The sequence below is a fragment of the Pteropus alecto genome, unplaced genomic scaffold (genome assembly GCF_000325575.1).
Source record: "Pteropus alecto unplaced genomic scaffold, ASM32557v1 scaffold3, whole genome shotgun sequence".
NCBI classification, from domain to species: domain Eukaryota; kingdom Metazoa; phylum Chordata; class Mammalia; order Chiroptera; family Pteropodidae; genus Pteropus; species Pteropus alecto.
Genome location: NW_006442484.1, coordinates 32,579,747 through 32,598,092, shown reverse-complemented (window position 1 = coordinate 32,598,092; position 18,346 = coordinate 32,579,747). Strand labels below are relative to the sequence as shown.

The following is an 18,346-nucleotide window of genomic DNA, read 5'->3' as shown; positions in this document are numbered from 1 at the left end:
ATATTTTAGAAATCTTTAGTTAGTTAGTAATGGCTAGGGTTATTTGGTTGTCTTGAAATACAATCTGTATAAGACAGGCAAAATAAACTCTTAATTCTTCTCTTTAACTACCTGCAATTAAATTAATTATTAGTAAGGCAGTGGTATTCAAACTGTAGAGCAGAATGACCTAGGGATCATTAACGACTACCGATGCCTGGTTCAGGTCCCAGACTTTTGTATTTAATTGTGTAGGGGGAGGTGTCAAGATTTATTAGCTCCACAGGTGATTCCAATGTTGTAGGAAGGTTTGGGAACCTCTGAAGTGAGATGTTTGTACCCGAATTACCTTCAATGGTGGAAAAAAAAGTTTGTGTTTTGCTTGTTTTGGGAGTGGTTTTTGCATTTTTGTTGACAGAAAAATGTATCTGATCATTTTGAGCCATATATAAATGAGAAAAAGGCAGAACTGATAGGAAAATGACAATTTCATTAAATTTCAAAATCAGGCTGATTTCCAATTTCCATAAGAACTAATCAAATAATAGAATCACTGCAAGGCTGAAGTCTCCATGTAATGTTCTGATTTAATGAATACTTAACAATTATTTCTTTAAGTAACTTCACTGTTTAATCTGTCCATAAAGCCTAATAACTTATGAAAATTTAACATATTCATGAAGACTTACACTCCTATACTCTGGTAACATTATAGGGAATAAATAGGTATAGGTAGGAATATATATTTGTAGGGATCCATTCAGACCCTGAGAGAGTTGGCATGAATATTATTTTAAACTAAAAACATTTGAGATTCAACAGATGCAGAAAGAAGCCTTTCTGGAGCTTCCATTATTTCACTACAAGCAGAAACTTGTGGGAGTGAGGCTGCCGTGTTAATTTGGGGAGTTTTATGGCATGAGGGGGGGAAAAAAAAACAAACCAAAAAACAACTCATGGAGAAGACCACCTGCATAAACAAACATTATTACAAACTTTCTTATCTCCAGTTTGTTCCCTAGAAACCCATTTGTTCTTACCCATAGAAGCCTTTTCTCCCCAGTTACATTAGCCTCCAACTTTAGCCATTTAGGGGACTACTTCTGTAAGCGTCCATATGCATATTAATACTTTAGATTTTTTTTTCTTCTACTAATCTGTCTATTGTTTGTTACATGCACAGGCCCCCGGTCACATAACCTAAGAGGGTAGAGGAAAAGTCACCCATCCCAGACTGTTAAGCCTTTTTGGTGAACAATTTGACACTATTTGCCAAATAAAAATGTAATAGAGACACTCAGAAATACAGAAAAAATTTTTACTACTGTCAAAGTGAAAATCGGAAAAAAACCAAAATGTTCACTAATAAGGAACTGGTTACATGTTTTCTAAACAAAAGACACTCGGCCATTAAAAAGGACGCAGATCATTATATATTGACAATATAAACACAAGCATGGTTTTACTGTGTTGTTAAGGGGAAAAAACTGAGCCATAAAACAATGTTTAATATATCTTCATTGTCTTAAAAACAAAACAAACCAAACCCAAATGTGTATGGATATTTACACCCCTACCCCACACACTAGTCTGTGTTTTAGTCCAGATTTTCTTCATACATTACTCACGCACCTGCATGTGTGTGTGTGGCGGAGGTGGGGAGTTGGGCGGGGGGAGGGGAGAAGAGCAAGTTGTATGGGGCAATGGACCTGGAATGGAGAGATGTGGAAATGAAGGCAAATTTCACCTTTTACTTCAAATTCTTCTAGACTTTTTTTTTTTTTTTTTAAATAAGCATGCCTTACTTTTGTAATAAAACAGAAAGTTAAGAAAACCTTTATAGTGATCATCAGGAAGTTACAGCATTGCAATTGTGGTAAGGAGACTATCACGACTATGTGGGTAAAAAAGGCCTAAAATATAAGGGAGGAAAAATTTGAACTCTAAGGCTTGTTTTAACAGAAATTTGTATTCCTCCTGGTATTTTGAAGAGAAACGAGAAGTAACAGATGATAAAAATTTTGTCATTTGTACAATTTATAAGCATAATAAATCTTACCATCCAAAACCCTCAATAATAGTCCTTTACACATGATTGATAATTTAAGTCTATTTATAAACATGTCTAACTTCCTATTGTACCTCTTTATAAATTCAGTACATTTCTACTGAGGCATAACATGTTCCCATTTATGTTGGAGTCTTATGATGTGCTAATGTTTTTTTGTTGTAAATTACTTGTTGCACATGGAAGAAAAAAGAAAAATAAATTGACTTAGGGCTAGCCTCTCATTTATCAGTTATCTTCAATATTTATGTTTTTTTTTTTAAACCCACCCCGGTGGAAGAAACTTGCATCCATACATTTCAGAAACACAATTTAAATAAACAAAAAAATGCAAAACCTATATACAGTACTAGTATATGTTAATTATTAATGTCAGTATATACCACAGAATCATGACTTATGTTAAAATTATGGCACTTCAATACATATTTCACAATAAACAAATATGGCATCGTGAAGTTAGAAATTTTAAACTGACATGATTATTTTACTACAATTTTTCTTTCCCTTTCATATTTATTATCAAACATCAAATATCCTAAATGCATGGAATTTTAAATATTTTCTCTCCTACTCATTATATTGTAAAAGACCCAACCAAGTCTATTAATCCTTTAATGCCTCCCAGGTCAGAAATTTCTCCATTTTTATGCTCCTGTGTCCTCTGCTAACTTGTTGCTTTACTAGAGATTCCCATCTTTTGGTATCTCTGATTTCTTATCCATGAGCAATAATTCCCAATCACTTACTTAAGATACATTAATTCCTGCTCCTGCAACTATTTCTTGACGACATCTTTCAAGTGAAAGTGAGCCTGACTCTCTGGCCTGGTGGGAACAGACAGTGCACTCCAGCTCTGCAGGCTGCTCCTCCTCGGCTACAAGGAGCGGGAGAGAGAGGGAGGATAAATTCTTAGGCCTATGCCGCTCTTCTCCCCTCATTTTACACATAAGTACTAAAGCTGGCAACTGCTTAGACTTGTGATTTTTTTTCCTGGAACAGAAAAACCGTGAAGTTGTGATTAGTGGCAAAATTCACTTTACAGGATGTAGCTGGCGGTTTTAAGCAATAACCAATGATGATGTTGACAAAAGGACTCAATTTTTGGCTTCGACAGCTTCTATCTGGTGGGTAGCATATACTGAGTATGGTTATTTTTATGAATGAATTGGTGTGCTTTTTCTTAAAGGAGAGGTAATTATTCCAAGGATTTTTTTTCTTTGAAAGATATTCTGCACAATATTTTCCATCATGGAAAAGTATAATTATATGTGCACATATCTATTCTCATTTTCCTCAGGACCTATTATTCTGATATATATTTTCTGTGTTTCTGGTGTTTAGTTTTCTATTTTATTATAAGTGTTCTTAAAAGCCACCTCAAACTTTGGTATATCATAAGAGATTTTACAAATATATAAATTGTTAAGATATATGAAGACATGGATATGGAAAAATGTCACAGTAATATAGGAGGAAAAAGAAAGGAACACTAAGACAACATTCCTTCTTCATCTCTTTTTAGCAGAAAATATATAAAACACATAAAAATGTAAGGTTTAAAAAAAATGCAAAACTAAGGAAAAGCCAAAACAGAAAATAAGCTCTCCTCTTCATAAAATACAAAAAGAGGTGTATTTATGTTTTCAGATAGTACACATGTAATACTGATAACCTAGAAAATACAGAATAATGAAGAGAGAGGGCCACTGGACAGCAAGGTAACAACAGAGAATAAAAGCATCATAAAACTTTATTACTTCTAGGGAAGCTTCTCCTTAAGAGTCCTTCCCAATCAGCCTGGGAAAATAAAAATGTTTTGTAAAATGGGCAGTTCTTCCCTAAGCTTTGGGAAGTTATCTCTTTGAGTATCCAAACTCAAAAAGAGTTGGCTTTTTACTTTCAAACAGCTTACTATCCCTTCTATAGGTTAAACACCAACCAACCAACCAACCAACCAGAAAAAAGCAAGCTGATTCACCTGAACTGAGTCAGAAAGAAATGAAAATCTTTTCTGCCTAGGGCATCCTGAGCCTTTTCTTAGAAAATGACTCTGCAAGAAGTTAGCTATTTATAAACAAAATTCAACAGCGGGTCTCAGTTTCTGGCCATTTTAACAGAATGTAACATCCTGAAAACACCTGAGTAGGAAGGGCCTCTCCCAGATAGTGATTAAATCACCACTCTAACAATTCATCTTACTGCTGAAAAGCTTTTAAAGTGCTAAGATTTTCAAGTCAAATTTGTAATAAAAAAGGTAGAGAAATTGTTTGCAAGTAAATGTGCAAAACATCAAAGAAACAGGAACAATAACAGGCCTTCAATCCTAAGACCTTTTGTGTAATCCGCTCTTATTTAGGAAACCAAGAAAATTGAATAAAGACTTTTTCTTTTGTCAAGACCTAGCCAAAGACCTTTTAAATACTTTTTAAAAATATTTAAACCACCCTGCCTCATTCTGAGTAGGACTGCCAAAATCTAAAAAGGAGATGATTTTCATATTACATTCAGTATCTCTGCATGCAAAGTGGTAATGAGAAGACAACAGTTAAACTTTACAATAAAAGTAGCAGCAAAACTGTCATTTTATCCCATTATTTACTTACTATCAAACTTCTAAAGGGCATCTATAACTACTTAGAAAAAGAAACATGAAGCAAATCAGATTTTACTCTTTTATTCATACCATCAAATTTCAATTTTCTACCCTTATCATTATAGCTTATTGCCATGGTTACAAATTAACTATTATATGTACGGCTGAAAAGTAGGCAAATCTATAAAAACATACAAATAACAATAACAAGTAAGAACAATAACAAGAAACCAGTGATAGTTGAAAAAACATAAGTGTAATAAATATCAGTTGTGATTGCTGTGTTTGAAGGTTAATACACTTCCCCTCCCCACAAAAGAATAAAGGATAAGTAAATTTAACACTTCCCAGGTGTGAATACAAGTTTGGGCAAGAGTATACTGACAAAAGTAAGGGATGAAGCACAGTTATTAGGTGAACTACATGGCTGTGGTGAGGACAGATGAATTACTAGAGTTGTATTTCCCTAATACTTCTCTAAAGTATTTGGGAAGCTATTTTTTTAAATGTATATATAGAATATTACTACATTATGTATCTATATTTAATGCATTAGTAAATCATAAAGATGGTGGTCAAATGACTAGAGCTGGGTAAATAAATGTATTGGAAGGGAAGGGAGGTAGAGAGGATGCCAAGTGCCCAGATATTTCATTCCCTATCATGTATCTTCATAATCTAAGGTCATTCTCTCTATATGTAAATCAACACAATTATACACTGTGCCTCCCTGGCTTTTGGTAGTTAAAAATCTACAGCTGTTCACTCCAGCTCAGGTCAGCTAGGACAGACGGTGTGGGTTAGGAGAACTACAAAGAGAAGCCAGGATGTTTCTCCAGCTCTACTCTAGGCAGCATTTCTGGCATGGCTGTATCTCTTCCTTTGTGGTTCCAGATAATGCTGGAAAACTCCCCCTGCCCCACCTCCCACCACTGCTCCAGTTTGGTGACAAAACCACCTAGCCTTTTCTCCCAGAAATCCTAGAAATGGCAGCAGCTGCATGGTCTGATTAATCTCTTGGTTGCTTCATCATGCTGTTTGATTTCTCCAAATCTTCCAAACCACACTTTCTTAACTATAACTTCCCTGTCTCAAATCCCTCACATTGAACTACTTGGCATGGCTTCAGTTTTCCCGACAGAACCCCGAGTGATACAGCTATCATTCTTGAGCTACAAAGAACTCTCACCTATCAAAAACTAACCTTCCAATAGAAAGGTGCAATATAGAAGATATTTTAATATTTTCATAAATAGTTAGAAATATAAATGATGATACTAATGAGGCTATATGAGACGATCAACCTCATATGCCTTAAGGGAGGAGGGAGAATTAATATAATCTTTTCAGGAAAGCAACTTGATTATGCATATCAAGAGCCTTAAAAATGTTCACATACTTTAATTTTCTTCTGAAATATCTAATTTGAGGTAAATCAAAGGTGCAGATATAATTTTATATACAGGGATGTTTATCAAAATGTTATGGAATTAAAAATTAGAAACTAAATATCCAAAAATATGGATAAATATAATATATAGTTGTAGTTTTCCTTTACAGCATCCCCTGCTCTCCCAATTTCAAGTGTACAGAGTTATAGATCTTCACTAGACCTGAAGCATTTAAGAGGGTAAGGATACTTGTTTTAAACATTGACAACTATGCGTTAGACAACTGCTAAAGGTTCTCAAGAAATGTTTGGGAATAAATTAATGACATAAAGGTGAATTTACAGAAGAATATTATATTAAATAAATTTCTGCCATAGTCAAGTACCAAATGGACTATTGTGTGCTTAGTATTTTTCTTTAGCTTTTACAATCACTTTTTAACAGTTCACAGCTCTGCTATTTCTCCTGAGGAATGTTTAAGACAAGTGACTTTTTGTTCAAAGAATTTCAGTGGCTCACCAAGGCCTGCAGGAGAGTTCAGATTCCCTGATTTTTTGCAGATACCTATAATTTGACCCAATGTGGCTATCTAGCCTTCGCACATCTTACCATCTCCCAAAACAGTTTTAAATATTCCCGTGTGACATTTCTGTCTCTTCTGCTGCCCAATGACAACGCTCTCTCCATAGCCACTGGTCAAGCCCTAGGCTCCAAGTCTATCTTCTCTGCAAAGCTATCTCAGAAGCAGGTTGTATATTTATAATGATGTTTCCCACATAATACTTATTTGGCAGTTAACCAAATATTATTCCATGGCATGTCTTCCCTGTAAGAAGTGCTGTTTGTAAGTCTCATTGTTAAGTCGCTTTTTATATATCTGTTGTTTAAGTAAACACTACAGTTCTTAGGAATAGCTTTTTTAGAAAAGAGCAGAGTGCCTGGTAGGTGCTATAAAATGACACAGACGCCTGATACCAGGTTCAGGTAAACTCAGATACTAGGCATTTGGTGATCTGAGTTTTACTATATTTAAGCCTTGTTTAAAAATTGCCAAAATATTTGGTTATCAAGGCCTATCCTAGCATTTATACATTGTTGGCATCGTCCTTTATGTTATAAGCTCTATGGGAAGTAGGGGGACGTGTGTGTTGTGCCCATCACTGTCTGACCAGCAATGTGTACATGCTGGGTCCATGATGTGGCTGCTCAATAAACATTTAATGAATGAAGCCTGAGTATGAAGACATCAAATATTTGTGAAAGTGAAAAATTCTCTCCTTAATGCAATCTATCCTTTATATGAGGTGAATTTAGGGTAAAAAGATAAAGAAGCTTCCAGACTATATTAGAAGCTACCAGATATTCTATAACTGGATACATAGAACATTTCAGGTAACTTTTCTGTGTATGAGAAAGAATGTGAAAGAAAACATCTTGATTTATATAAATGGTTAGCCACCTTTCCCAGATTATACAATAACCGTTGTGAGGGCATCCCCTGTATTTCCTAATGATAGAAAAGAAAATGTTCAGGTATTGAGTTGGTATTAAAAATGTTGATGTCTAATGCTTTAACTTTCTTTACAATTGACATATATAAACCTATTCAACTATTACAAAAATTAAGAATATTAAGAACTACTACTTCAAAGCAAAATAGCTCAATTTGTTACCGTTAAAGGCTCTGCTTGGCTTATTTCACCAAGAGGTAGTAAATTCAGAAAGCAGGCTATAAAACTATGATTTTTGTGTGTGTGTGTGCAAAACATAAAGATTTTTTTTATATGATAAAACTCATACCTGTTGATCTCCAAGGAAATGACTTTTCAGTTGAGCTAGAGAAAAGGAAAAAAAAAGAGGAACATTTACTTCCTTTGTCATAAAATTTAACATGGACCTGTTTTGCTATAAACGTTTTCATATTTAATTATACAAAGTATAAAAACCTCAAACAAACTTTAAAATTAGTCTTGTGAGTCAATTATTTAGCCTCTGCATTAATTTGAGACAAAACTCTATTTGTACAATGAACACGTATGATATTCATTGTACTTATATGATGTACTATGCTGCTTTTCCTGGTAGTATGCAAATCACATATACATTAAAACAACACACACATTAAAAAGAACCAAAAAGTCTGTTAAGAACTTCATTCATTTTACTTATCTTCGAAAGAACCCCTAGATAATATGGTATACACAAAAGTTAATGGGGTCAGTTTGAATTGAATGTTACCTTATAAAATTTAAATCATATCATAAAACTTTATATCCACAATATAAGGTTTTGCAAGCCAGGAGAAAACTTTAGCCATATATTCTTCTTGGTTTATAGAGTATCAATTTAAAAACATATCTGTGTACATAAAAACACATCTGTGCCTCCCCGAACACCCCCCAGCCCCCCAAAAAAAATCAGTACAAAAAAGCATAGTGCAAAGGGGATGGCGTGATAGGAAGGTAGGAACAAGAGGCTGGATTATTAAGCATATACAAATGCTTGATGAAGTACTCCACATGTATTATCTCCTTTATATTATTCAAAACAACTTTATGAATAGGCACATTCTCTTTATTTTACAGATAAAGAAACTGGCCAAAGTCTTACGTTAGTAACTAGAAGAGCTGGGATTCAAACCCAGGATGGTCTGATTCCAGAATCTGGGCTTCCCATCACAGTACTATATGGTATAACAGCTTGCGATCCCATTTTTGCATTAAACACATACACACATACAATATGTCTAGAAAGAAGTCTAGAAAAATAAAAACCAAGTGCTAAGCAGTTATTTCTATGGGATACAGTTAAAAATATTTTTTTTTTTTTAAACATCTGTACTTTTTTTTGGAAATCCGAACACATATTGAAGTATTTTTGGAGTGTTTATTAAATTTAAAGAAAAATTATGTGACTTTAGGTTTAAGGAAACACTGTAAAATAAAAGACTTGGAACAGAAGACGAGAATGATCCTTTTAGTGTTATAGTTCTAAGATTTTAGGTTCTTGTTAATTCCTTGATATTTCCCCAAGTCATTAAGTGGTTAATGAACCTCTTGCTGGTTAAATCTCTAGATTCAGTAAGAACTCCCTGAACCTCAATTTTGTGTGTGATTTGCCTTTTCTTCATCAGCGGCACAGCAGTTCACATTCCAGGGCCTTGAATTAGCTGCATGCTCCCAAAGAATGCAGTCAATCATTTAATAGTAATCTTAAGTATTTCGGTGATGCTCCTTTATCTGATGTACTCCTAACTGATTTCAAAAGGGACTAAAGGGATGGAAAAAATGAAAATTTGGTCAAATATCAGTAAAAGCACATTTGTCTTGCTCCTGAGGGTAGCATTCTTATTTTAGAGTCATTCTTATGACTCTAAAAGTGGTTCCTTACACTGAATTTCAACTTCTCTTGAATCTTCTTCTGTTATTTAACTCTGTCATCTAAATCGGTTTTTGAAACGTTGAGGTTAATATCATTTATCCAACTGTGTTCCTATCAAAATGTTAATATTTTCTGTTAATACTAAAATAAATGATAAATCAAACTGCCATCTAAAAATGCTTAATACATCAAGTTTCTTGGGAATATCATGAAAGTCTTCTATCTTTTGAGTTTGAAATTTACATAAACTTTAATGAAATACCTTTACGAGATTTTTTATTCTTGAAATTATAGATCACAGAATATAATTCATGTTAATTGCTCAGACTGAGTGAGGGTCATGTCTCTTTCGCTCATCTCTTTATGATATATAGCAGATGCTTAATATATATAGTTCCTGCAATACAAATTGTGAAAAAGTAATACTGAGTTCTTTATTGTTCTGAGAGATTGAGTATATATAAATGATCAGTATTACCTTGCTCAAGCAAGTCAGCTTATTCTCCTTCACTCTAGGTAGGAATTCCAGTAGCCTCATGTGTACCAATCAGGCAAACAGCATTTTGCTGAAAAGACCTATTTGGTCATCGAACTATAATAAGGCATTCCTAGGTGAAGGCAATGGAAAGCCTAAGTTTATACTACTTTTCTGTACTCCATTTTAGGTAAAAGATACAAATCAAAGGAAAGTAAGCTAATATGAGGATTAAAAATAAGCAAAAAGTTCCATGGTATATTCTGATGACCATATATTCAGTCCAATTATATTCACACTAATCCTACGATTTTGTTATTAACTCGTCATTATGTTTTTCAGAAATCTATTTTCTTTTGAATCACTCACTTTAAATGATTCTCGATTGTTCACTACTCTGGAATTCAGGGATTGGACAACAAACACATGCAATTTTGAAGTGCTAAGTCACTGAATGTTAGTAACCTGCTTTGATTAGAACAATTAGAGGCAGCTCCATGTTAGAAACATAGGCTTATTCCCTCTCTCTTCCCTCTTTCTAACCATCTATTCCTAGAAACACTTCCTCAACTTTTATTGAATGCCTACAATGTGTCTACAGGCACTGTGCCCACAAATGACTCTATCTCATTTCCTTCACTTCTCATCTGAAGATGCCAAGTAGCTCGTGTTCTAGGAGCTTCCACTGGAATGCGAAACGCATTTTAAAATATAGGAACTGAATCATCCATTATAACGTTGTTTCAGTGGGAAGATGAATTCACATTTTCTAATGACTTAATTATCAACAGCCTTCTAGAATTAAATCCATTCATAAGTTCGGGACTGTCTGGTGTTGCTGAACAATTAAAAGCTAGTTCATTAGCAAATTAATAAATCAAGGCAATTTATTCTAATGTGAACAATATTAGTTTTGTTTTAAGTAAGATACTATGACTTTACAACACTGCATGACTCACTTTAAATGATTCTCGATTGTTCACTACTCTAGAATTCAGGGATTGGACAAATATGTAATAAAGCACTGTAAAATTCTACACATTTATGAAATTAAATGCTTTTTTGCATTCAGACATAAATTGGAGGCAAAAATATCCTTTATTTTATTTTATTTTTTAGGCGAGGCAACCCTTGGTTGACTTAACAGATTGCAAGGATCCTGTCAGCTTACAATCCCTTATTTTTTATGCCTACAGCACCTGGTCTTCCTAAGTGGTCTCCCATCCAAGTACTAACCAGGCTCAACCCTGGTTAGCTTCCGTGATGAGACAGAATAGGGCTTGTTCAGGGTAGCGTGGCCATAGACAAAAATATTCTTGTTGGATATTTAGGGCTGTGCAATGTCTTTGAAACCCTCTTTATTTTGGTATATCCTGTGAGTCAGATGGCTTGCTCATAGTCCTCTGCAGCCAGAGGGCAGGCCAGCGACCCTGGGGTTCTCAAGCAGCCACAAGAGGGGGTGGCAATGGTATGGTGGGGAACATCTGCAATGGACCCTGCAGTGGCAGTGATTATTAATCACTGGGTTCCTGGATACCCCTACTCAGAATCTGGGTCTCTGGCCTTCTTAGAGATTGAGACCCAAAAGCTGTTAATAAGTTCCTTTTCTGCTTTTGCACACCAGAGAGGATGCTATTTGCAACTAAAAGTCCTGACTGCTACTGTCATAAAACTAAGTACTATGACTGAAAGCAAATATAAAAACATCCTCTGAAAAGAGCCAAAGCCTCACTCCTTAACTCTAGACCTGTATTTCCAAATGCATACTAGACTTAACACCTTTCATATTCAACACACTGAAACTTTTTCCTCAGACTAAATCTTATTTAATTGTTACTTCCTAGTCACTCACATTGAAGAACATAAAGTCATTTTATTGTACCACCCCCTCTCCCCACACACTATTGTGTAAGCTCCATGAGGACAGTAAAGTCTGCCTTGTTCGCAAATGTACCTCCAGAACCTAAGATAGTATCTGCACATGGCTGTCACTCCAAACATACTTTTGAATTCATCCCTACCATCATGGACAGAGTTTGGGCCTTCATTCTCTCATCTGTAAGCTGGATCATTCTTTTAGTCTCCCTCCTAACTTGTCTTCCTGGCTCTGATTTCTCACCCTTTCAAGCTCTCTTCCATGCTGCTGCTGCTACAGTGATTTTTCAAACACTCCAATATGACACAGTTCTCCTGATGCCAATGCACAGCAGATCCATAGAGGATAAATTTCAAATATTTTAGTGTGGCACAGATTCAGATATCTTAGCATGGCACAGAAGGCCCTCTGCCACCTGGTTCCTTCCAGTTTGCCCTTTTCCACACAAACCCACATTCTAGGCACTTCTAATTACTTGCAGTTCTCTCACACACCATGTTGCTTCACGTTCCCTGCTATTTTTGGAATAGAACATGTAGAAACAGAGCCCATAAACTCTTTCAGAATTACACAAATTCCAGAATAGCATAGCAAATGTAGGTACTAATATATATATATATGTTAGATACCCATGATTGAACACTCTAATAAAGTTTACCTTTGCTTTGTATCACTTAATAACAGGAATATTTTTGAAAAATTGTCTATTTAATTGTCTGTATCCAATTTCCCCTTGAATCTACTCTGTCTGATGTAAGCGGCCTGCTCTGGTGGACACCATGGGTAACAGTAGGGAAGGGGATAGTGAATAATTTGATGGTGCCACATGGTAACTTTACCACGTCATTTCCCTTTCTTTCTCCCAGGTCTAGACGGGGCCCTTTCTATTAAAAGTACACGCAGGCTACTGTCATTACTCTCTGACAAGACATGCTAAATTCAGACAGAATCCAAGAGTTATTCTTCTGTTGAAAAGAGAATCAGGTGTTAACCTGAGTTTAGAACATTTAAAATTTACTGCTTTAGTTTGAAAAACATCATTGTTTTAAGAAATTTTATACACACACATACATAAATGTGTATGTATAGAACCCTTATTAAGAGGTCAAAAAATTAAGCATAGCCAATAACAAATTAAATTTCATTTAGTATTAAGGGAGAGGAATCACTGAAATGAATTATTCTAGAAACTCTTATTTATGAATAGAGGACAGGCATGTCCGACTGTCTAGATTATGTACCTTTCTCACAGCATTCTCTCAGGGGACCCCTAATTATCTTTCAAGAATTAGCTCAATAAATATTGATCATTTCCTCCTTTGTGTCAAGAATGTGCCCAATGATCCATCTTGACTTCTGGAAATTTTATATGACTGTAATCACACTATTTCTTTACATATCTGTTTCCACTACTGAACTATGGCCTTCTTGAGGGTAAAGACTGTGCCTTAATTCTACCTGCATCCAACCATCATTGAGTAGAATGCTAAATAAATGATCTCAACTCTTTGGGTTGTTCTTTTTTAAGGCTAATCCTATGTAACTTTAGAAATTGTTCCTATCATTCTACTAAGGAGTCAAACTCCCCGCTTATTTTGGCTCTTTCTATATCTTATAGAAAAGATGTTTATTGTACATATTATATGTATTCATTCAACAAATATTTATTGATCATCTACTGAGTGTGACACATTGTTAGAGGCTGGATTATAATAGTGAAACGAGGCAAAGTCCTTGTCTTCCAAGTGCTTACAATTGTCTTGTAATACTTAATACTACTCATCTATTAAAAGAAAGTAAACTGGTATTGGTACTACCCAGGTAGGAATTTGAACATGAAGGCTCCAGTAAGAAAGGTAAGTAGCAGTTTCCACAGCTCAAAAATTGTAAAGAGATGGGAAATCAGACAGTTTGGGAGACTACCAACATACTATTCTACATGTGCTGAGTTTAAACCTGACATTTCCCCCCTTTTTATTATGACAATTTCTTCATGTGGTTGCTTAAACCACCCCAACTCAGTAGCATTATATGATCTACTTATTTCACTATTACAACATATTCTTTCACACTATTTTAAAAATGATTCTTAGGTGTTCTTCCTTTACTAAACTCAGGTAATTATTAAATGAATATTAACTGACCATACAATCATTAATCTTACTATAAAATCTTTAAAAATGCATTTGTACATTGTTGTCCTGACTTTTTTCTTGAGTTTCCTATTAATTTTACTATTTTTAGCTCTGACTGTAAATTGTGAGTTCCATACAAAAGTTCTATATTTTTTCTGCACGTGTTAACTCTTGAATTCAAGAACCACCACAGGTTTACAAATGAAATCTCAGTAGCTTGAATAAATTCCAAACTATTTTTTTCTTTCTCTACAAATTCATTACTGTCTTATCTTCAACTTGTGGTTTGCTCATTAAAAAATTACCTTTCAACTTTTTCATTTGTTATTGGTGGGCTTTATTATTCTACTAATTGAAATTATTGCTTCCATTAGCAAATGTGTAGGTTTTCGAGATTCAAAATTCGTTGTGAAAACTTCTGGCAATTCTCTATTGGTTTATTATAATTACTTTTGTAATCCATTGCTCTAATATTTATAACTCTACTTTTTAATTGATTCCAAGGTCCATTTCTTAATTAAAAACTAAAAGGAAAGGTCTGGGTTTTTACTTTTTGGTAATGAATTCACATGGTAATTATTTAACACCTTATTATCCTCTAGGCCAGCGATCCCCAACCTTTCTGGCACCAAGGACCGGTGCTCCTATGAGAATCTAATGCCTGATGATCTGAGGTGGAGCTAAGGGGGTGATGCCAGTGCTGGGGAGAGGCTACAATTACAGATGAAGAAGCTTTGCTTGCCTGTCGCTTACCTCCTGCTATGAACGCCAGTTCCTAACAGGCCAAGGACAGGTACCAAACTGAGGCCCGGGGGTTGGGGACCCCTGTTCTAGGCATTACAAAGTGCTTTTTTAACAAACTGCTTCAGGAAACTTAGAAAAGGGCTCCATAGTTTCCAGATCACTATTATTTTGTACCTAGGATTTTGTCCCCCAGGAATCTGGTAAAATAACTAATAAAGATTCTCAAGTTTTAGTTTCCACTTGGAGTGTTACAAGATAAATTCTAAACAAATTTCCTCATCTGAGTAATCCATTCTACCGAACACTTAAATTTCTATATCTTCATTAATTATAAATAAATTAAATATTCAATTATCATGTGGAGATGACATCATAACATATTTTAAGCCTTATTTCTATCTAGTATTGCTTTGCTTACCCTTTTAATTAGTATGTTTAAAACTCTGCTCAGTTTCTCTTAATGCATTTGTACAATATTTCATTCATTTCTTGTGAGTTCTGAGCTAGGTAAAGCTCATTCTGTGTTCTAGCTTTCTTGGGTGCTCTTGAATTTATGCACGAGAATATCGCTTTTTAAATATAATGCCTGTGGAAGGCCCAGGTCTTAAAAGTGTTCATCATGTAAGCAGGTCAAATATCTCCTCACCTCGACCATCAACGAGAATGTCCTTTCACTCATTTTATACTCAAAATCAGCAATGGTAAGAAGTGGGGTCTAGAACATGGGTCCCCAACACCCTGGAACCAGGCCACACAGCAGATGAGTAGCAGGCAAGCAAGAGAAGTTTCATCTGTATTTGCAGCCACTCCCCAGCACTAGCTTCACCACCTCAGCTCCACCTCAGATCATCAGGCATTAGATTCTCAGAGGAACATTAGTCCTTAGTGCCAAAAAGCTTGGGGACAACTGGTCTAAAAGACTGAGATGAAATAAGGGCTCTCTAAAGCTAAAACCATCTTCTGATAGTCCAAGGACTCATATCACCTACCAATAGGTAACTGCTAGGTTATAACTAGTTTTATTTTTCTTATGTTTGGGAAACAGAGATCTCATCTCTTGCTTTTAATTAGATAAGAATTGACTAGGAAATAAACCCTTTACATTAAAGAGACTTAATCTCTGTCTAGCATCGGAACAACTAGAGTAGTTAGACAAAATTAAACAATATATCATGATTATTCTTCCCAAGACAGGTGTGGATAGCTCTTCATTCTTCAACTGAGCTATTTAGGTTAAGTCAAGCACACATGTTGGCCTCCCTGAGGGTGCACTGTTTTGCCTGGTTAAAGCAGAGGAGGAAGTTGGAAGCAAACAGTTGTCTCTTCTCACCACATTATCACCCCTAGTTTTTAAAAAAATCACTAACCTATAGATGACATGTTAGCAATACATCTTCATATTTAACTACATTTTTAAGAGCGTCTTCCAAATTTATGTATTATCTATTCATAATCAATCTAAACAAAAACAAAGGTTCTTCCTTCAAATTCATGATTTTTTGGGACTGAGGCTCACCTCTGTTCTCTATATCATGGAATCAAACCCTGGGCAATTCTCTATTGAATGGAGACTGATTTCCTTTATCCTAAAAAAGAACCATTTAATTTCGGCAGTCAGGAAAAATAAAACCATGACAACATGCTCATTAATTGGAGTTTATTATTATTTTTATGTGTTATGGTTTTAAATTGCCCTGAAAATGGTATCTGTCTATAATTTGAACTAAGCAAGGCATAACAAATGGGACAGGGTAAAGGATCTTTTTTTTCAAATTACTTATATGATCTGAGGGTGATACTGAAGCTAGAGGAAAGAAAAGACACTCGAATTAAAAATGATGTCCTTCATACAGGGTGCAGCCACTCCCGATCTACCAGCAACAGAACACGAGTCTTGGAGTGGTTATGGACTTGAGCTGATCCAGCTGCACTCTAAACCCAATCATGTGCATGACCAACAGAAGGATGAAATAAGACGGCTGTAGGAAGGCAGGCCTGATACTGCATGGAACACAGAAAAGGTCAAAGGGCTTACATTTGACCCATATATTTCCTCTCAAAGATACTTTAGCTGGAAAAACTGGTCATGCTCTCGAAATGTGCTTTTACAATTTTAGACTTTAAAAAAATAATAAGCAACAGGGGCAGCAAAGTGTGGTCTTGCTTTCCAGTGGCTGCTAGCAAGCTAGCAAGTGTCACAATGTATAACCAGCTACTGTGGTGAACACTTGTAATATTGTTACTGGCTCTTTGTTCTCATCCTTGTTTTCTCAGTTCTTCGTTCCAGTTTTCCCTCACGCTACCTACTGTATTTCTGGACCCTTACAATAGCTATCTAAAATGAATACCAGAAAAGGTAGGATATAAATAATATTACGAGCAGTCTACTACAGAGAAAATTATGCATTTGATGAACAGCAAAAACATTAAAGGGACAGGATATACTAGAATAGCCCTTTCAACAATTCAAGTAACTTCCATAGGTACTAGAGGTGAACACATTTTAAAAGATGTTAAATATTCTTTGACAAAAGCAATTTGTGTTAGTGCTTTGTATCTATGAATAAAAGATCCAGAAGACCATATGGGAAGGGGAAGATCAAAAAAGAATGTAGTACTAGACAAAAATGAGACAAACAGTTCCCTCTGGTATCCTCATAAATTATACAGGAAGCATGACTTCTATTTAAGCCCATCCCACAACAGGTTTTCTAACGAGTAAAAGTAGAAATTTTAATAGAAGGGTTTTCTAACATTTCAGATGACATTTGAAAGAGTGAAAGCAACTGAGATGAAAATAGTAAAATGGCTAAACACACCACCAGACTTTCTTTCCTAAGTATTCTGCCGTAACTCAGGACGCTATTTAGGCAAAAGGCCAGTCTTGGAATAGACGGCCTACTGTGAATTATTTGTGTCTGTGGTCTACAAAATGCTATTGTTTTTCTCATTTCTATTCTTCCAAATCCTCCAAAGGTGAAGAAGCAGAAAGAGAAAAAAATTTTAATTTAAAAAAGAATGTACACACAAATATACTTCTAAAATGATGTATAAAATAATTCAAATCTTATATTTTTAAATGAAGCTGGCACAGGTAAGGAGGTGGGCAAGGGTCCTGTTCTTCTACTTGCTCTACATGAGATCCAGCACAGATGACTAAGCTGTAGAGATCTGCAGTAAGACATACACTGGCCGGCACCTAAAACCCTTAAAATTTTTCATTATAAACAGCTTTATGATGCATGCAATTTCATTTTTTATATTATGTAGAGTTTAAAATACTTTGAAAAGGCTATGTAAAAATTTACTTAGAAGGAATTTCAAGACATCATAAGCTTAAATTTTTTATTAAACATGTACTTCCCTTATTATTTATCCTATTTAGATATTCAAAAGCAAATAACTTATTCACATACAATTCTTTGATATTCATGTAAAAGCACTATTAAATTTGGTGTAATTAAAAATGACTTTATGTCCATTGATTGCTAGAGTAAGATTTTGTTTTTAATTTTTATAAATAATTGCTTCTTTAACTTCTGAGAAAAATTTTATTCTGAGTGTAAAAAGAAACAATATACTTCTTAAATTTCTGTTTTGCTTCTTGAAGAAAATTATCTTTTTCATGGTGTAACAGCCATTTTCAGCTCTTGATTCACAGACAAGCATTACAAATAGCTATTTTAGTGCTGACGGGGGAA

The 18,346-nt window shown here is 35.0% G+C and overlaps 1 protein-coding gene across 15 annotated transcripts in view; it reads right to left on the bottom strand.

Annotated features, from left to right (window-relative positions):
* PKP4 (plakophilin 4) overlaps positions 1-18,346 on the bottom strand; it is a 222,404-nt gene that overhangs the window by 65,201 nt on the left and 138,857 nt on the right. For 11 of the 15 annotated variants that reach the window (XM_006921099.3, XM_015596613.2, XM_015596614.2 and 8 more), the window contains one exon: positions 7,835-7,869. The exons of the other annotated variants lie outside the window; for them this stretch is intronic. In XM_006921099.3, coding sequence (XP_006921161.1) covers positions 7,835-7,869 — 35 coding nt within the window. The remainder of the gene's footprint in view (positions 1-7,834; positions 7,870-18,346) is intronic. 15 annotated transcript variants of the gene reach the window in all.